Source organism: Capsella rubella, unplaced genomic scaffold (assembly GCF_000375325.1).
Source record: "Capsella rubella cultivar Monte Gargano unplaced genomic scaffold, Caprub1_0 scaffold_7, whole genome shotgun sequence".
In the NCBI taxonomy this organism is placed as follows: Eukaryota; Viridiplantae; Streptophyta; class Magnoliopsida; order Brassicales; family Brassicaceae; genus Capsella; species Capsella rubella.
Window position 1 is genome coordinate 15390564 of NW_006238917.1, and position 19727 is coordinate 15410290.

The 19727-nt window shown below is 36.5% G+C and overlaps 5 protein-coding genes and 2 long non-coding RNA genes across 12 annotated transcripts; 2 read left to right on the forward strand and 5 right to left on the reverse strand.

The window, feature by feature from the left end:
- Positions 1-1606: 1606 nt before the first annotated feature.
- Positions 1607-4018, reverse strand: LOC111829316. Of its 4 annotated transcripts, XR_002832778.1 has the most exons (9): positions 3930-4018; positions 3420-3795; positions 3276-3325; positions 3044-3157; positions 2886-2935; positions 2706-2798; positions 2466-2576; positions 2272-2379; positions 1607-2045 (listed from the first exon to the last, which is right to left on the reverse strand). It is a non-coding gene; the product is annotated as an uncharacterized LOC111829316 (long non-coding RNA). The 4 variants fall into 4 exon arrangements; XR_002832779.1 differs by having other exon boundaries at positions 1607-2379; positions 3946-4018; XR_002832780.1 differs by having other exon boundaries at positions 1607-2379; positions 2706-2788.
- A 773-nt stretch (positions 4019-4791) lies between these two features.
- LOC17879695 lies at positions 4792-7753 on the reverse strand. Its single transcript, XM_006283134.2, has 2 exons — positions 7680-7753; positions 4792-7360 (listed from the first exon to the last, which is right to left on the reverse strand). The coding sequence occupies exon 2, from the start codon at positions 7344-7346 to the stop codon at positions 5124-5126; it is 2223 nt and encodes a 740-aa protein (XP_006283196.1). The 5' UTR covers positions 7347-7360; positions 7680-7753; the 3' UTR covers positions 4792-5123.
- A 122-nt stretch (positions 7754-7875) lies between these two features.
- Positions 7876-9681, reverse strand: LOC17878984 (ubiquitin-conjugating enzyme E2 8). The gene is made up of 5 exons (XM_006284644.2): positions 9564-9681; positions 9292-9379; positions 8756-8883; positions 8441-8545; positions 7876-8265 (listed from the first exon to the last, which is right to left on the reverse strand). The coding sequence occupies exons 2-5, from the start codon at positions 9359-9361 to the stop codon at positions 8122-8124; spliced, it is 447 nt and encodes a 148-aa protein (XP_006284706.1). The 5' UTR covers positions 9362-9379; positions 9564-9681; the 3' UTR covers positions 7876-8121.
- A 985-nt stretch (positions 9682-10666) lies between these two features.
- LOC17880825 (nucleolin 2) lies at positions 10667-15513 on the forward strand. Of its 2 annotated transcripts, XM_023778881.1 has the most exons (24): positions 10667-10736; positions 10859-11155; positions 11247-11320; positions 11412-11498; positions 11602-11669; positions 11751-11868; positions 12006-12094; positions 12204-12227; positions 12328-12394; positions 12594-12643; positions 12723-12840; positions 12951-13039; positions 13139-13162; positions 13267-13354; positions 13555-13622; positions 13703-13820; positions 13950-14035; positions 14136-14159; positions 14262-14346; positions 14504-14571; positions 14654-14771; positions 14901-14989; positions 15090-15113; positions 15226-15513. In XM_023778881.1, the coding sequence occupies exons 2-24, from the start codon at positions 11134-11136 to the stop codon at positions 15338-15340; spliced, it is 1713 nt and encodes a 570-aa protein (XP_023634649.1). In that variant the 5' UTR covers positions 10667-10736; positions 10859-11133; the 3' UTR covers positions 15341-15513. The 2 variants fall into 2 exon arrangements, with proteins under 2 accessions (XP_023634649.1, XP_006283424.1); XM_006283362.2 differs by lacking the exon at positions 10667-10736 and having other exon boundaries at positions 10762-11155.
- A 304-nt stretch (positions 15514-15817) lies between these two features.
- On the forward strand, positions 15818-16331 carry LOC17877628 (mitochondrial import receptor subunit TOM7-1). Its single transcript, XM_006285297.2, has one exon. It carries the CDS (start codon positions 15897-15899, stop codon positions 16119-16121), a length of 225 nt encoding a protein of 74 aa, XP_006285359.1. The 5' UTR covers positions 15818-15896; the 3' UTR covers positions 16122-16331.
- A 52-nt stretch (positions 16332-16383) lies between these two features.
- LOC17880378 (probably inactive receptor-like protein kinase At5g41680) lies at positions 16384-17910 on the reverse strand. The gene is made up of 2 exons (XM_006284017.2): positions 17061-17910; positions 16384-16983 (listed from the first exon to the last, which is right to left on the reverse strand). The coding sequence occupies exons 1-2, from the start codon at positions 17491-17493 to the stop codon at positions 16412-16414; spliced, it is 1005 nt and encodes a 334-aa protein (XP_006284079.1). The 5' UTR covers positions 17494-17910; the 3' UTR covers positions 16384-16411.
- Positions 17911-18367: 457 nt separating this feature from the next.
- LOC111829638 lies at positions 18368-19727 on the reverse strand. 2 transcript variants are annotated; one of them, XR_002833018.1, is made up of 3 exons: positions 19690-19727; positions 19178-19240; positions 18368-18596 (listed from the first exon to the last, which is right to left on the reverse strand). It is a non-coding gene; the product is annotated as an uncharacterized LOC111829638 (long non-coding RNA). The 2 variants fall into 2 exon arrangements; XR_002833017.1 differs by lacking the exon at positions 19690-19727 and having other exon boundaries at positions 19178-19679.

Consider the following 19727-nt stretch of genomic DNA (forward strand, 5'->3'; position numbering starts at 1 on the left):
ATTCTCGCAAAAGCAGCCACCGTATTTGCCTAATAAGAAGAAAAATCCCATAAAGAAATAGCTGATAAATCGATGAGACTATCAACATATTATGAAGCATTTATGTGTCCCTTACTTGTCATTTTCATTATTATATTAACCAATTACAAACAAGTTTATAAATCACAAAGACATAAAAACAAAAACAAAAGGTTTGAAAAGCATATACCTGTCAAGGAAGTCTGCTACACTTGAAAATCTGAACACCTTCAGAAGAACATACCTGGGGAAATCAGAATTTGTTAGTCTTCATTTTACGTGAATGCCCTATACTTACCTTGTTCTTTGATGATTTTGGTCGTATTTTCATTCCCATCCCAAGTCTTTGTCTTATCAAAGTCTTTACACTCTTTTGTCTTATGAGTTTTCAATCTTTGTCTTAAGACTCTTTAAACCATATATCCATCCCATCCAACAAGCCGTGGCTACCAAAGTCTTTAGACTGTTTTGTCTTATGATTTTTCAGTCTTTGTCTTAAGACTCTTTAAGCCATAATGTCATTCCCATCCAACAAGCCGTGGGTACCAAAGTCTTTAGACTCGTTTGTCTTATCAAAGTCTTTAGACTCTTTTGTCTTATGAGTTTTTGGTCTTTGTCTTATACTCTTTAAGCCATATATCATTCCCATCCAACAAGCCGTGGGTACCAAAGTCTTTAGACTCGTTTGTCTTATCAAAGTCTTTAGACTCTTTTGTCTTATGAGTTTTTGGTCTTTGTCTTATACTCTTTAAGCCATATATCATTCCCATCCAACAAGCCGTGGGTACCAAAGCCTTTAGACTCTTTTGTCTTGTAATTTTTTCAGTCTTTGTCTTAAGACTCTTTAAGCCTATGTGATTCCCATCCAACAAGCCGTGGGTACCAATGTCTTTAGACTCTTGTCTTATCAAAGTCTTTAGACTCTTTTGTCTTATAATTTTTTCAGTCTTTGTCTTAAGACTCTTTAAGCCTATGTCATTCCCATTCAACAAGCCGTGGGTACCAAAGTCTTTAGACTCTTGTCTTATCAAAGTCTTTAGACTCTTTTGTCTTACAAGCCTTTAGACTCTTTTGTCTTATAATTTTTTCAGTCTTTGTCTTAAGACTCTTTAAGCCTATGTGATTCCCATCCAACAAGCCGTGGGTACCAAAGTCTTTAGACTCTTGTCTTATCAAAGTCTTTAGACTCTTTTGTCTTATAATTTTTTCAGTCTTTGTCTTAAGACTCTTTAAGCCTATGTCATTCCCATCCAACAAGCCGTGGGTACCAAAGTCTTTAGACTCTTGTTTTATCAAAGTCTTTAGACTCTTTTGTCTTACAAAGTCTTTAGACTCTTTTGTCTTATGATTTTTCAGTCTTTGTCTTAAGACTCTTTAAGCCATTTTTCATTCCTATCCAACAAGCCGTGGGTACCAAAGTCTTTAAGACTCTTAGACTCTTTTGTCTTGTAATTTTTTCAGTCTTTGTCTTAAGACTCTTTAAGCCTATGTGATTCCCATCCAACAAGCCGTGGGTACCAAAGTCTTTAGACTCTTGTCTTATCAAAGTCTTTAGACTCTTTTGTCTTACAAGCCTTTAGACTCTTTGTCTTAAGACTCTTTAAAGCCATATATTATTCCCATCCGACAAGCCGTGGGTACCAAAGTCTTTAGACTCTTTTGTCTTATGATTTTCAGTCTTTGTCTTAAGACTCTTTAAGCCATTTGTAATTCCCATCCAACAAGCCGTGGGTACCAAAGTCTTCAGACTTTTTTGTCTTATGATTTTCCAAAGCCGAGGGTAACTTTTGTGAGAACTCTTTGGTTCTATTCAGTCTTTGTCTTAAGACTCTTTAAGCCATACCATTCCCATCCAACAAATTTAAAGAACTCTTTTGTTCTATTCAGTCTTTGTCTTAAGACTTTTTAAGCCATATGGCATTCCCATCCAACAATCCGAAATCTCTTTTCCAACCCCCAACGTGCATGCACTACCAAGCCAATCAATAGTTGACAACTTTCTCGGGCCAATATCCCCAAAATAGAATCTGACAGAACACTATTAGATTAGTGTCTGCCCATGATCTTTTTTGGGGTTTTAAAGACAAAAACAAAAACAAAAGCAAAACTTCGAAAAATCACGATGATACAGAAGTCAATTGCTTGAATAAAGAAACAATTGATCTCATCAGACTTTGATTAATCGTTTTTCTTCAAATTTCAATCCTCTGAAAACTCAAAAACACAAACAAAACGGGAAAGACAGAGAAGTACCTCGTGAAAGAAGAATCAGGCTGAAATCCTTTTTTGACGTTTAGAGATTGAATGCACAAAGTGAATAGATCGTTCCAGCACTTTGAATCTCTTCTAGGCTAAAAGAAACTGAAAATATCAAGAAACTATATGACTTCCACCAAAACAAAACCCATCCAGTAGACAAAGAGAATGGATCGACTAGAAGAGAGTACCTGAGGCTCGAAGAACCATTTCCTTGCCTGAACAGCAACATCTTCATCTGATGGAGCAATGAGTGCAATGGGCAGAGTGATTATGAGGTGGAAAGCCTCAATTCCAGCAGACTAAAGTAATCAAATGTAAAACCATTTGTCAAAACTTAATCAACTATAAGTTCTTCTTTCAAAACAAAAAAGATATAGCAGCTTAAATTACTTGAAAGGAAACCAGCAGTTTCATCAATTATTGCATACCTCGAGGATTCTTGGGATCAATTGCTCCATGCATGCCCATCAAAACATCAACTGATTCCTCAGGGCTTTGAATCTCTGCCAGGCTTAAAAAAACTGAGAATATCAAGAAATTATTAAGACTTTCACCAAAACAAAATCCATCCATTAGACAAAGAGCATGGATCGACTAAAAGAGATTACCTGAAGCTAGAAGCAACATCTTCATCTGATGGAGCAATGAGTGCAATGGGCTGAGTGAATATGAGGTAAAATCAATTCCAGAAAATCATCAAAATGTAAAACCATTTGTCAAAACTAAATCAACTATAACTTTTTCTTTCAAAACTAAAAAGAAGTACCTTCCACACTTGAAAGAAAACCAGCAGTTCCATCTATTAATGCTTACATCGGGATTCCCATGGGATGTCCATCAAAACATGAACTGATTCCTCACTCCTCAGCGCTTTAAGAACCTGCAATATATCAAGAATCTATAAGACTCAACACAAACAAAACAAATTCATCAGACAAAGCGCATAGATGGACAAGAAGAGAGTACATGAGGCTAGAAGCATCATTCCACATCCTTACCTGAATAGGCAACATCTTTATCTGAGGTGGAAACGCTCAATTCCAGCCAACTAAAATTTATCAAAAGATAAGAAAAACCATTAGTCAAAACGTATTTAAAGGACAAATTTGTCTAATGATGAATAAAAGAAAGACCCATCTCACCAGTGTTAACATACTGACTTCAGGATAACGAGTAACTACCACCAAAAACTTCTTGCCATGTTTATGACCAACAGACTTAGTATCTTTTCCCTCACATTCAGAGCCGCGAATCAAACAGGAACCGCTAAATCTTCTTCTTCTCTTTCAACGAACCCCCAAAAACATTAACCCCAAATCAAGAAAACATAAATAATCAGAACGCTTCGCTTCTCTCTCCCATCGATCTCTTCTAAGACGATCCTACACCATCATCGCAAAGTCTCCTTGCGATCTCAACCTCTCCGGTTAAGATTCTCTCCCGTAAACATCCCGAAACCCTCCGTCGCAGTTTCTAAATCATCAGAAGAAACCCTAGCCGATTGTACTAGTTTCATTCCTGAATCAAACCAAACAAAAAACAAAACCCTAGAGATCAATCCAACATATATAAGAACGATTACAAAAAACTTATATAAATCCTATAAAATCGCGATACAGAGAAATAGAAAATACATATTGAAGATGATCTACCATGAATTTTCCTCACCGATCGTCGAAGAACTCATCAGTCTTCTTCATTCAAAAACGAACCGAGAAAGAGAGAGAGAGTTTGGGAAAAAGGAAAAAAGAAAGATAATGCGAATATTTGGTGTTGTAGCATATACATATATCGATCTTGACCAAACGCGTCGCCTAACGGCTATAATTATATATGGATTAGCCGTTGATTCGCCATATGATGCTTCAATCAGACGGTCACGAATTTTCCTTGATTAAAAGTAATTGTTTTTGGCAATATAAACGTTACGCAAACGCATAGGAAATTTGCGTTTTGTCATCAACGCTTTCATCTCGACAGATATGGGTTTCCTAGTGTAGGCCCAATAAGGTCCACTAATTTAGAATTCAAAATTTGTTTCCCTTTCTTTGTAATAGTCGAATATGCAATCTATAGGCCCAATTTACGAAACCGAAATTTTTATTTACTTAACCGATATAAGTGAACATTAATTGCTCTTGATTCACATAAACCAAACCGAACCTTCTATTTGATTCAGTCAGTAGCTACCAACTTCTTTAGCAAAATTTATCAAAGATTAATCCATCATTAAAACTGTTTAAAATCAATTGATAATCTTTATTCTTTAGCCAACATTCGGACGTCGACATATTTAAATTATGAGAAATCAAACCAGAGATTTTACTTAAACCGAGATATGTGAGACAACATTGAACCGTACCAGCAGCCGCAGTTGGCTTCTTACCTCGGTGTGACGCTGTAGACATAAAAACGAAGGATATAGTGAAAAATAAGAAAAAACGAAACAAAGACTTTGTGCATACTGATTACTACATACAAATACATAAATGTTATACATCATCAACATCCATATAGTAGTAGCCACTATATATATATGTCCAGACATTACATTACATGAACCTTTAACCGGTTTTCATACAACCTCCCAAAAAACAAACACTAACCGGTTAGCATATCTTACAAACAAAAAACTAGTCACTACATATTTTGGTTTAACTAACTTTCACCAACTTCTTTAGCCGTCTCTCTCTTCATACATATCGAAGAGAAAGAAAAAAACCGAACTAGTTTCCCTAAAACTCGTACTGAAACAAACCAAACTAAATCGATGTATATTCAGGTAACATACCCAACCATCTTCACGAATTAGTTCAGTTTGGTTCAACGTTTCAGACCTTTCTTGGCTAAACTGATATCGGATGGCTTCCAGGAGGAAACAATCTTGGAACGTCGGAAGCTTCCGGCCAATCAGAGACTCTCGGTAGCGGATTGAAGTCAGCTGCATACACTGCAACAGAACTTTTTGTACTGTAAAAGTCATCAACATACTGCAAATGATCAATGTCCAGCCTCCTGCAAACAGCTAACACGTGTGAACATGGAATCTTGCGAAGTTGCCATTTCCCACAAGTGCAAACCCGATTACTCAGATGAACAACAAAGCTCGACTCCCTAACTTGCATCACGTTCGTGACCTGAAACCTCTCCTCGGTCTGGTCTAATGGCAATACATCGTACTTTTTAGAAGCTTGCTCTTCAAGAATTTTCATGACACGTTTTGAGTATAGGTCTCTTGCTTTCAGTGATTCCTCAAGTAGACCCTGTCGGTATTTGAAAAGCGCTGCCAGGTAATCAAAAATTAGCAAGATGCAGGTTGTGATTGGAAGATCAAGAGCTTTGTTTAAGAAACCATATGTCCTAAATATTAAATTTGTAGTCTTGGTCTTGAATCTCAGCCCGCCATCATCGTAAGCCACAGCCCATTGATGTGGAGGTATTTTGTCTAACCATTTTCGAGCCTCCGGGTTCATCTTTTCGATTTTCTCCAAGTAGTAATCAAAAGTTGATACGTACTTCGTAGATCCCGCCTTGTAAACAAACTCTGTCATGATATTGTTATCGAAAACATCATAAAATCTTAAGCACATATGCCTAAGACAGAACCGGTGTTGTGCCCACTGACACTCAGGCTCCTTAACAACTGCAACTATGTCAGGATGCGGACTCGTTATTAGACAAATGCCTTCCCTTTGCGTTACTTTCTTCCTGATGCATGCAAAGAACCAACGCCAAGTATCAGCTGTCAAACTTTCTTCGGTAATAATCGCAAATGCAAGTGGGAAGAGACTGTTGTCGGCATCAAATCCCGCTGCAACCAACAGTTTCCCAGGGTATTTACTGCTCAAGTTTACTGTATCCACAATGATCACAGGTCTGCAGTGAGGAAATCCTGCAATTGACTGCTGAAACGCCCAAAACACAGAACGAAAGGATGCATATTTGGGATCAGGAAAAGGATCATATTGCCATTCCACGAGCATCTTGTTAGATGAGCTAAGGGCAGCCATGAACTTGGGCAATACGCGAAAACTCTTATCCAAATCTCCCAAGATTGCGGTGATCGCTTTCCTTTTAGCAATCCACATATTATCATACGAGACTGTGTAGCCAAATTCTTCTTTCACCCACTTATTCAGCTCTACTATCGAGAGTGAGGGATGAGCCTTTATTAGACCTTCAATCTCACCAGCCAGAAAATCTGAGCCCACTTCTGCTGGCTTACAAGTATGTGGACCTGTATATTCTGTTATCTTGAAGACATTTCTACTCGTTTTAGGTGCCTTGAGAATCCATCCACATCCTTCTCTGCAGCGGAATTCAAAGGGAAATTCGTGTTTACTGTATTTACGTTGCCTTCTATTAGAGTACAACTTCACTGCATTCTCCAGCTCATCTTTATCTTTAAAAACCATCCCAACATGCAACTCACTTTCATCAAGCCATGAACTAGAGAAAATCAACTGCTTTGAAACACTATCGCCTTTCGTTAAAGTTGGCTTTTCCATTTCTGGATCCTTCTGCGCAACCCCGTTATCACCACAGTTTCCGACATCCATACTCTCCTCATCTTCAATCCACCCATTATGGTTATCCTCCCGCGGACTTCTTAGTTTAGTATCTCTCACACTCACATTTACATCTGCATTGACACTAGCCTCCTCTTGCCGAGAACGCTTTCGGGTGGCACTAGTTTCCAATGGCGACTGATGAGATATAGGAACAGTTCCTGGTTTGATCTCTAAATACAACTCCAGATTGTTGATAGATGGATGGTAGCTTGGAACCTCAAGAATCATCTCCAAACTACAATCATCCACAATGGGCAAACGCACATACTTGACCATCTGTTGTTGAACAATGGAAGGGTACCTACCAATCAAATCAATCTGAAACTTTCCCTTTTCAAAACCAGTAAGCAGATGCAGATCATCCAACAATTTAGATAATTCAGTTTTGCTATCAACTCTGATCCCTCTTGGACTTGACCCTTCATAGAATGGACCATCAGGACCATCTTTTATACAACCATTCCAATAACAGAACAACGGAACCTTTCGTGTATCCATGAGCACCACAAAACCTTCAAACAGAAACAAAATAAATTATGGGTTTCAATCGGAATACCCAAAGCCATGTTCGTGAAATGAAAAACCCTAATGCTCATTTTCAAAAGATAATAGTAGTAGCAGCAATACGACATGGAAGACAATAATAAAGGAGAAAACTTTATCAATTAAGAAGGTGATTCGATAAACCCACCAAAAGGATAACCCCTAAAAACTTGATTTTTAATGTTTTTTTTTTTGGTCTTGTATGTCAAATGCGACATATATGAACTCTGCAAAGTGAGTTTACTTACTAGAAAGTTTAGACTTTAGAGAAGAAGAAAAAATGCTCACTTTGGGTAATTTTACTCGAAGTTGAGAGAGTCTTCGGTGATTTCTTCGGCGATGAGAACACTTCACTACAATGGTAAAAGTTATCTTTTCTTCTTTTGCTTTTTTCTGTGGACAACGACGGCAGTTCAATTTACAGTAAAGCTATGTTTGGTAGAAAAAGAATTTTACAAAAGAAAAAGACTGTATACATTGGTAATAATAACAACACAGTGATTCTCAATCATTACTCTTTGACATCTGGCCATCTTCAAAAGATTAGATAAAGATAGTGATATAATGATACCCATAAACATGAATAGTACAGACGCTTTAGACAACTTAAGTAGACAGAGGAAAAACAGTTGGTATTTTGAACATTTTATTGGAGTTAAAAGAAGAAGAAGAAGAAATAAACATATATGTAAAAGCATAAACAGGTGCTGAAGCAGCTGAATCTTTTTTGTTAGCCCATGGCATACTTCTGAGTCCAGTTTCTTGCAGTTGCCTCGTACTTGGCTCTGTCTGTTTTGTACATGTGTGCAATCTCTGGCACCAACGGGTCATCTGGATTTGGATCCGTTAACAGCGAACATATCGATAGCAACACCTATCCAATTGCATTAATCATTCCATTAACGAACACCATTGTTTGTGAAATTAAACCATTTTTTACATATCTAGAGCAAGATCGTAGCTGAAAATGTAGTTGATCTTACTACAAGTTTGAAACATAAACGAACATTAGAGAACCAATATTTCTGATAAGATGAGATGAGACTCACCTTGGAAATGGTTAGAGCGGGGCTCCATTGCTCTTTCAAGATGTCGAGGCAAATACTTCCATTGCTGTTGACATTTGGATGAAACACCTTCGTTCTAAATGCAACCTGCAACAAAAACAACACAACCAATAAGAGTGTCAAGCTTAAGGAAAATATACTAAAGAGAAATGCCACACAAAAAATGTTTTAGGTCCAAAAGTTTCAGCTTTAGGAAAAGTTAACTGTTTACGAATAGCAATCCTTACTATGATAAGAACCATCACTAAAGCTAAAGTTTCTGGTACGTACAAGAATTGTTCAATATTGAATATATACCTTTGGTGGCTTGAAAGGATAATCAGGAGGGAAGTGAATGGTAACGAGAAACACACCGCCTGAATACGGACTATCTGCAGGACCCATAATTGTAGCTTGCCAATGAAACATGTCTTCAGCAACTGGACCTATAAATATCAATGCAACTCAACTTCTTCAGTCTGTGACTCAACTAATTAACTGAGACTTGCTATACAATCTGAAGCAAAAACACCACAAGGCAAAGAAGGATTCTACATTTCTCAACTCTTCTAACTCTGATTAGTCTGATAACTAGAGAAAAGTAACAACTCATGAACTGAGATTCCTTCTAGAACCTTAGATAAACATAAGTAACAAAACACCACAACGCAAAGAAGGACTCTACAATTCTTAAACTACTCTTAAGTCTGATCAGTATGATAAGTAGCAACGGAGTACCTTTGTGATCTATAGAAGACTAAAGATATGGCATATTTGTGAGCATACAAGAAGAAAGCTTAAGAAATGGATACAACAACAAGAAGAAAGCTTTGAGATTTTGTTTTGGCAGTAACCTGCACTGCAGGAGGTTGGAGGGTCTTTCTGGAGATCCTTCAGCTCCTTCAAGATCCGTTTCGACGCCATTTTCTCACTGAAAAATCCCTGCAAAAGAAAAAAAGTAATCTCAAGTCAATCCCTAAATCAATCCAGCTCAAATCCAGAAACTTTACCAATCTGATTGATTCGAACAAGAAGAGACGAGCTTTTCTGAAATTCCTACAAAGAAGCTAGCTTTTTTTTTTATCAATCTCATGTGGATCAATCAAAAAGGAGAAAGCTTTGTTACCTCAGAAAGAATCCTCCAAGTTTGGGTTTTTGCGATTCACACACACACTCCTCCTGCAGATTGCTTAGAAGAGAAAGCAAAAACGAAAGAGAAAAGTTTTGGTTTTTATGCTTAGAAGAAAGGAAGAGAGAATCATTATTTTTTAATTGGATAGAACATTATTTGTTTTAGTAATAATTGCTGCTTAATCAAATATCTTTAAAGTTTTAAAATATATTATGTTTATTTTGCAAGAAATTATAAAGGGTGGCTAATGGCTATGTTGCATTTGACACCACTTATATTAGATTCCAAATGATTCTAAATCACGATGAAATTAAAACTTGTACATTTTGTCTTTTGGTACATTTCTCTATTTCCTTGATTAAACTAATGCCAAGTGTATAGGTATGAACGGCTGATCTTTTTCTTCCTATGCTAGAAATAAACAATGCAACAATCATAATTTAATTGAAATTTTATCTAGTTTTTTGTGACAAGATTATTTTTTAATCTCTATCTCAAAAACAAATGTTTTATATTATGATTTATCCACAAGAATTACATTTTCATAGAATGTAAATCATATAGTAAAAATATTGACAAAAAAAGATAGTAAAAATAGTTGGATATTGTAAATAATTTCTAAATTGTTTGAAAATCCCTAAAACTGCAAAGCCTGTAATAAATAAGAAAGGAAAATACATATTTAAATTTGTAATCACAATAGTTTAATGTCATATCATGTGGGCATGATTTCGTCATAGTGGGATTTGTATTACTGCCAATGACTTAAATGATCAATAATCACGAATTAGATGAATATTGAATAGTCGGAAAAAAAAAAGATGAATACTGAATTATGTGGATAAAAATATTTTCAAACGGTAAATACTGAATTATCATTTTTTACTAAAATTATAGTTACCAATTAAAGCCTAAGTACGTTTAGATATTTTTTTTCAATTTGGCTTGGTTAATTTCGGTTTATAAACCGGTTACTAATTGACTACCGAGAGCTAATTGAATACCAAGTTGGTTCTCGGTTTAGTTCTCTTCGGTTATTATTAATTATATCGCTTCCTCTCACCACACCACTCGTCAGCAAGCTCTCACTTTTTGTCGTCTAATCAAAATTTCGAGATTTGCCACAATCCAAATTCCATAGAGTCTCTCTCGTCTTCCTCCGTCACGGTTAGTTACACTACTTCTTCAAAATCCCCAAACTACCCCTCTTATTTTGTTTGATCGATCGAATCGTATCGGAGATTAGATTAGAGCTGGTCTCTTGGTTTAAATCGGAATTCATGAATCAGATACAGAGATTCCGACGGCGATTACATTGGATTCTCCAATTTTTTTTAAAAAAGAGAGATATGGTCCTCCAGTTAAAAAAGCCCAGCCCAGCCCAGCCCAGCCCAGCCCAAACCAGAGTCCTTAATTCCTTATTGTTATTTCCTTTTCTCTTTTTTATATAAATAGAAGATTTAGCTTAGGGTTATTTTTGAATTAACATTATATTGCTTGCTCCCAACTCTTCCCTGAAAGCGTAAACCGCTCTTTAAGCTATTGTCATCTTCTATCCATATCCATGGCCAAAGCTAATTTATTAGGTTTGATTTTTTGGTTGCTCTGAAGCTCTTTTTATCTAAACTCCACTTAACTTTGTCTCAAGAGGTTCGTTTGCTGCTCTGTTTTTTTTAGGTAAGCGAAAGCCTAAAGATGATTTGGAGACCAAACCCGTTCTCAAGAAACATAAGAAAAATTCCAAACACAAGGTAACCTAAGATTCTATGGACCCCTCTTGTTCTTTGACAACAACAGTTTCTTTGCACTATCTTCTAATGGCTGGGCTACTCATGTTAACAGGAGACAACCAATGGATCTGCTGATAGTCTCCAGAAAGTTGAGTTGTCTGAACCAAAGTCTGATCAGCCTAATGTCATCTCAGCCAAGGTATAATTTCACAATTTTATGTTCCATTAAGCTACTTTTTTGTTTTAAGCGTCTTTCTCATTAGACTCATGTAAGTGCTAACACACATGGTTGTTCAATTTAGGAAGCTGCCGTAAGAAAAAGGACGCTCTTTGTTGACAATCTCCCTAACGAAACTAATATATCAAATATGTAAGTAACACCTTTTAATTTCCTCTTTTCTTTTCAGGTCAAGTTTTTCTATGACTGATCTTTGATAATCTATTTTTACAGCATCGATTTCTTCAAAGCTGTTGGAAAAGTTGTTCGTGTTCGACTTATTGTAGACCTCAAGTGTAAGCTTGTGGGCTGCGGCTTTGTTGAGTTTTCTTCTGCTAACGAAGCAAAGAAGGTGAGAGTAGTTTAGTTTATAGTAGCGATGAAAATAGGATTTAAGTAGTCATTTGAAAACTAATGTATACTTATGATGAATAATATACAACGAATTACTTGAAAGTACGATTGTTGAGTAAATCTTTTGTATTGTAGGTACTGCAAAGGAAGAACGGTGCATATTTGCAAGATTATAAGATTGTTCTTAATATGGCTGATAAGGGAGCTACACACCTTCCACCCAAGTAAATTAATTTATTTTATGGAGATTTATTTCTGTAAAACTGGTTGTAACGTATTGCTTGAGTCTTTATACCACTACAGAAAATTAACGCTGTTGTTTTTGTTATGTAGGTATTGCATAGATCACAAGGTTTGGTAAGGGATTTAAATATTTTCCTCTTGAGTTTGTAAGCAAGAGCACATTGAAATTTTTTTGGTATATATGGAGACATCACAAGAGTTTTTGATATTCCAGGAACAAAGACTACCTTCAACGAGAAAGCCTCTCTATCAAAGAAGATGAGACACCCATTTTTGTTGAGGTACCTGTTCGAAATTATCTTCAAAATATGATTAGGCTCAAAAGAAACACTCAGCGTTTAGTAATAGAAATGTTGCCACAAAGTAGAAAGATGACTTATTGTGTGGATGAATCCTTAGATGAGACTAGTTTTTGTAGTTATGCAATTTAAGGCCATTTCTCCTTACATTCGTGCTAACACACATGGCTATTAAATTCAGGAAGTACTCTTTGTTGCCAATCTCTCTCCCCAAACTAATATATCAGATATGTAAGTAGCTCTTTACATTTTCACTTTTGTTCCCGGATCAAGTTTTTCATGGCTGATATTTTATCCTCTATTTTTACAGCTTTACTTTCTTCAATAATGTTGAAGAAGTTGTTAGTGTTCGACTTATTGTAAACCACGAGGGTAAGCATGTGGGCTATGGCTTTGTTGAGTTTGCTTCTGCTCAACAAGCAAAGAAGGTGAGGTAGTTTTTGTAGTAACGATAAAGTAATTTGATAAGTAGTGTTTACTTGTGATGAAAAATATACTAGTTAAAGTCTGGTAGCTGATTGAATAATTTATACTGTAGGTGCTGAAAAGGAAGAATGGTAAATATTTACACGATCATAAGATCTTTCTTAATGTGGCTAAGACAGCTCCATATCCTCCACGACCCAAGTAAGTTGACTTTCATGTTTCTGTAACACTGGTTATAACTTATTGTTAGACCTTTGAGGCGATTACAAAAGACTGACACTATTTTTTTTTGTTAACTAGGTACATCCTTGCAGAGAAGCTTTGGTAAGGGATTTAACTATTTGCTTCTTGAGGTTGTTATCAAGAGCACATTGGGTGAATATCTTTGGTATACATTACATGGTCATATACGATATTTGATATTTCAGTTATGAAGACTACCTCCGACGAAGAAGCCTTCTGAAAAAAGAAGATGGGACAGTGGAAAGACTTGATGAAACTCCCGATTTTACTGAGGTACTTGTTCTTCTTATCTTCAAAAATTTTCAGGCTCTGAAGAAAAGCTTAGCTTTTAATAACAGAACTGTTGCCACAAAGTCAGAAATATAACTTATTCTGGGGATGAATCTTTAGATGAGGCTACTGTATGTTGTTTTGCAATTGAAGTCCTTTTTTCTCCTTAAAGTCTTGCTAAAACCCTTGGCTGTTATATTCAGGCAGTTGCCGTAAGAAAAAATACGCTATTTGTTGCCCATCTCTCTCGCAAAACTGATATATCAGATATGTAAGTAGCCCCTTTAATTTCCTCTTTCCTTCTTGGAGAAGTTTTTCATGACTATTTACCCTCCATTTTATTTTTTACAGCATCAATCTGTTCAAAGATGTTGGAGAAGTTGTTCATGTTCGACTTATTTTAAACCACATTGGGAAGCATGTGGGCTGTGCCTTTGTTGAGTTTGCTTCTGCTAACGAAGCTAAGAAGGTGAGAGCAGTTTATAGTAATGATGAAAAGTATTTTAGTAGTCAATTGAAAACTAGTGTATTCTTGTGATGACAATTATACAAGTAGTTATCTGAAAGTAGTATTGTTGATTAATCTTTTATGCTGTAGGCGCTGGAAAAGAAGAATGGTGAATCTTTGCACAAATGCAAGATTTTTCTTGAAGTGGCCAAGATAGCTCCATACCCTCCACCCAAGTAAATTGATTTTACATGTTCTGGAGATTTGTTTATGTAACTTATTGCTAGAGTTTTTATGCCATTACCGAAGACTGACACTATTATTTTTGATAATTAGGTATTGCATAGACCACAAGGTTTGGTAAGATATTTATCTATTTGCATCTTGAATTTGTTATCAAGAGCACATTGGATGAAGTTTTTGGTATACTTGAAGAGATCACAAGGGTTTTTGATATTTCAGGTATGAAGACTACCTTCAACGAGAAAGCCTCCTGATAGAAAATGAGACAGTGGAGGGACTTGATGAAACTCCCAATTTAGTTGAGGTAACTGTTCCTATTATCTTCATAATATGTCAGAACTGTTGCCACAAGTTTAAAAGATGACACATATTATGGGGATGAATCTATGTTTTGTTGTTATGTAATTTAAGTCCTGTTCTCCTTAGAGTCGTCGTGCTAACACACTGACTATTAAATTCAGGAAGTTGATGTGAGAAAAAAGACGCTCTTTGTTGCCAATCTCTCTCGTAAAACTAATATATCACATATGTAAGTAGCACTTTTAATTAGATCTTTCCTTCTTGTAGAGTAAGTTTTTAATGAGTGATATTTTAACCTTCCATATTTACAGCATCAAATTCTTCAAAGATGTTGGAGAAGTTTCTCGTGTACGACTTATTGTGAACCACAAGGGTGCGCATGTGGGCTGTGGCTTTGTCGAGTTTGCTTCAGCTGACGAAGCAAAGAAGGTTAGGGTAGAATACAGTAATGATGAAAGAATTATGTAGTCATTTGAAAAGTAGTGTAATACTTATGATGAAAAATATACAAGTGATTATTTGGAGGTATGATTGCTGACTAATTCTTTTACACTGTAGGCGCTGCAAACTAAGATTGGTGAAACTTTGCGGCATCGTAATATTTTTCTAGACGTGGCTGAGATGGCTCCATACCCTCTCCGACCCAAGTAAACTGATTTTCCATATAGACATAATGCTTCTTTAGTTATTGCTATAGTTTTGATGTTACTACAGAAAGATTAACGTTATTGTTTTTCGTAAAATTAGGTACAATCTTGCAGAGAGGCTTTGGTAAGGGATTTAACTATTTGCCTTTTGAGTTTTTTTAAAAATGTCAAGAGCACATTGGGTGAAGTTTCTGGTATGCTTGGAGGGATGACAAGGGTTTTTTTTTATTTTTCAGGTCCGAACGAGAAAGCCTTCTGAGGAAAGAGAAGGCGAAAGAGGAGGAGAAAGAGAAGGTACCTGAGACGAAGAGATTCTGGGGTACAAAGATTACCTTCGCTTACGACGACTGATAGAAGAAGATGAAAAGCTCTTTGGTGTTTTATACTTGTGACTACAAAATGCAACTTACTACTTTATTACAAAATAAAACTTGTAACTAGAGTTGAGTTTTTTGTCTGAACGCTTTGTTGTTAAAACCATTATATGATTTGAACTGATTTGGTTGTCAAGACTATAGTTTTCACATCTTTCACTCAAGTGAAGGAGAAGTGATGGGTAACTCAAGACTGAGACATTAGCTTGTCTTGAAGCTAATGAGCATTCTTGTATATACAATATGCATAATACTATTTGTAACTCTAAAATTACCATGAAACTTATATGTAAATTTAAACCTAGTTGTGACACAAACTACATTCTTACCTAATTAATTAGATTTGCCAAGTTTGTAATTAGGAAAATAAAAATAAAAATGCCTTTAAGAGAAATTGGTCAAGGAACCCTCTCTCTGAGTTAGAGACTTCAAAGCTAACATTTTAAGACGGCATTTAGGGTTTTTTGGCTCCGAGTAGAAACAACAAAATCATCTCCGCAACCGAGAGAAAAATTCCTGTGAGATCGGAATCAATGGAGTCGACAATCTCGTTGAGGCCCAAAGGAAAAGGCAAACCATCAAAGGGAGCTTCCTCTTCCGATGGCAAATCCAAGTTTGAATTCGTTAAGGAATGGAGCAATTGGTCATTGAAGAAGGCCAAAGTCGCGACTCACTATGGCTTCATCCCTCTGATCATCATCATCGGCATGAACTCCGATCCCAAACCTCATCTCTACCAGCTCCTTAGCCCTGTTTGATTCATCATCAACGAAGCTTTGATCAGTCGAATCGAATCGAATCCATCTTCTTCTGGTTGGTTTGCGTGTTCTTGGATTCGCCGAATCTACTTTTATGCTTTTTCTTAAGTAGCTAGTTTTGAATACTTTCTCTATGGTTATGTATTGACTCTTATGATATGATGTGAAATCGAATTTTACGTTTTTGAAATCTGGGAATAAGTTTGGTTCTTCAACAATGTTCATATACATCAATTTAGTAAGTAAATGGTGGAACAATGCGTTTAAGGCTTATGATTTCTCATTCTGCATCATTCAATTGTTCGAATGTCTTGTATCATTTTTACAACATGTGTTATATGAGGTCGATCTTGAGGTTTCAAGGCAACACAAGCCAAACCTATTTGCAACATTTCTACCATTTCCTCGTCTATACCCATTTGCCTCATTAGCTCTATGTCGAATACTTCTCCTGTCCACTCTTCCGAAACCACTGACCTTATCCAGCTCGCCAAGTCCATGTCTTCTTCTCGTGATAGTGGACTCGCTGGTGATTTCCCTGTTAGGAGCTCCAGTAATACCACACCGAAGCTGTATACATCAGAGAACTGTGTGGATTTTCTCGTGTCTGTTATCTCAGGTGCGTGGTAACCCGAAGAACGCAAGTTAGTCTGAGGGAGAGATCTCATGATGAGTGTTAAGCCGAGATCACATATGCAGCCATTGCATTGCGAGTCGATGAAGATGTTGGAGGATTTGATGTTCCCATGGACAAACTTCCCGCCGTCTGCTTCATGGATTATAGCCAACCCTCTTGCTGCACCAATGGCGATTCTTAACCGGGACTCCCAATCTAGAGGTACTCCGTTCTCTCCTTTATCTCCTGCAAAAGTTGACTTCTTGATTTCTCGAGGCAGACTTAAGGAATATAGACCTATGGAAAAAACAGAGATAGCTTACCGTGCAGCATCTTGAATAGGTTTCCTTGACTGTAATAGCTGTAAACAGCGAGCTTATCGTTTTTGGAATAGTAGTAAGCTTTAAGCTCAGCCACATTATCATGCCTGATTCTACCGACGATCTCCATTTGTTGCTCAAACTCTCGTCTTCCCACAACCACTTCTTCAAATCTCTTCACTACTACCGTGGCCGTGTCCTCCACAGCTACTTTGTAGGTTGTAGCAAAAACACCTTTCCCCAAAATTTCAGCAGATGAAGCTAACAAATCATCCAAATCAAAGGTATAGTTACTTCCTCCAAAGAACACGATCTTCCCTTCAACATCATCATCTTCAAGTGCCCAGTTACCTGAAGGAGACAAATCTCTCTTCTTCGACTTCCATGAGAGTTTACCTTTCATACACCGTTTCTTTCGCAAGAAACAAGCCATCATCTCTCAGCACGTTGCACTCAGAATGTTTCAACAAGAAAGCAATCACTCCTAGAGGTGTTCAAAGCTTTAAGGTTGGTCAAACCTGGTAGAAAGCTTATGATGCCCTCTTTGAAATCCGTTGATAGATAGATGACGAAGAAGCAATGGGCCCGAGTGCCGGTTATGTTGACTTTCCCGGTTGAGAAGAACAAAGAATGAGAAAGTTTTCTAATCAAAGGAGTCGAGCAAATGGTTCTTCACTTCTTCTTCTTCTTATCATCGTCTTCAAAGAGATCTATGTGTTTCACACGAAGCAGAAAAACCAAAACATTTATCATCTCAGCCATTGTTGAAAAAAGTTTTGTCTCTATCCGTAAAACAGAATCTTTTGTAACAGAAGAAAAAAAATTGTATTTTAGTCAAAAATAATGATTTAAAAGATACGCCGGTCCGGTCGTTAAGCCGGCAAAAATCTTTGTTATTGTATTATCTTAAGTAGACAAAGCATGGTTTTAGCCACATCGTGATCGTTTTCTTCTTCCATTAGATTTTCTCAAACAACCATAAGAGACTAATGATTTTTCTCTTTGTAACATATTTTAATGATCAAAGGGGTTATTGTTAAAATAGGCATTTTGTGTGTCAAAACTTTGAAATAAGGCATTTCTTTCCATGCTTGTAAAACTAGGCATTTTGGATGAAGCAAACTGCCGAAACTAACCCTATCAAAACGAGGGTGATTTCTGGCGCTTGAATTTCTTAGACGAGTCGGAGAATTGGCTTTGCTTTGGGGGAGTTTGATTCAGAAATACTGTTATGGTGCTTTGGGAAAGTTTGCTTCAGATGTTAATGGTGCTGGTGCTTTGGGAATTTTAACATTATTTGATTCAGATGATGATGCTTGGAGAAAGTTTTTTCAGAGCTTATGCCGTAGATTTCTCTTACCACGTTCTCAATCTTATAAGACAACAATATATCAATTATGAACATGAAAAACAAGAATCAGTTCCTTAAGCTACTAACTCCTTCAAGATCTTCTTTGACTTTCCAACCATCTCGTCTATGACACAAACCATGTGAGAAAATTGTTCCAGAAGATCATCATACTTACCATCAATAAAACCCTGAAATAAACATTTCATATAAGTTAACATATAAGAAGCAATCATAGATTAATTAAGAAAGTCATGAACTAGAGCATGAATGTATATATTAACCTCATGCGACTTAATGAGGAGTTTGACTACCGCTAGAAGCCATTTTACTTACAACATACATGGATTAAAGTAAACCAATAAGCCATAAAGAACGCAAAAGAGAATAACATATGTATTAAGAAAACACTATACCCTAAGGATTGTAACTAAGGGAACCCAAGGACCAAATAAAACACACATGCATCAAGGAAAAAACTATACCCTAAGGATTGTACGCAAGGGAACCCAAGGACCAGATGAAACACACATGTATCAAGGAAAAAACTATACCCTAAGGAGTATTAGTAGAAGAGCTCAAGAAAAAAATTAAAAACACTCTAAATAGAACACTAAACCCTAAGGTTATACAGCTAAAGGAACCCAAACACCAAATGAAACACACATTATAAAGAAAACTGATGTGAGAAGCTGATATACGAACGAACATAATTCTTAATAAACATTCTTAACAAGAAAAAGAAGTCTTGTTTCAAAGGCGGAGTTCATACCTGAAATTAGATCATCATCTTCAGCAGTGATGCAGTAAGCTAAATTTCATTGCATTAACCTCACTTAAAACTCAATACAAAAGAATTCAGATTAAGAGTTGGTAAAAGCAAATCTGCAGCAGTAATGCATTAACCTCTAATTTGGGTGATACATAAACCCCCTTGACTACTATTTCGTTATCTTACCCAAACTAATGAATCAAACATAACTTAAGATTACTAGTTACAGAGACAAAAAAAAACAACACTAAAGATTAACCAGTTTTTGTTGTTTTACAAGGAAATTAACCAATTTTCAAGGATAATCAGAACAGACCTCCTAAGAGAAGAAACAGCGGCCAAAAAAGCAGAAAAAAATCATCAACAAATGATGGAAATTAAACTCCGACTTCGTCGAGGAAAAGAACCTAACAAGCATAGATCTGAATTTTTTTGAGATGGCATGTAGGATTCTCCATCAACAATGCGCAAACACATAAAGACAGAATCTAAAATCAAAAGCGTTCACATACCTTGGAAATTGCAGGATTAGCTTCGCCGTGAATGATGG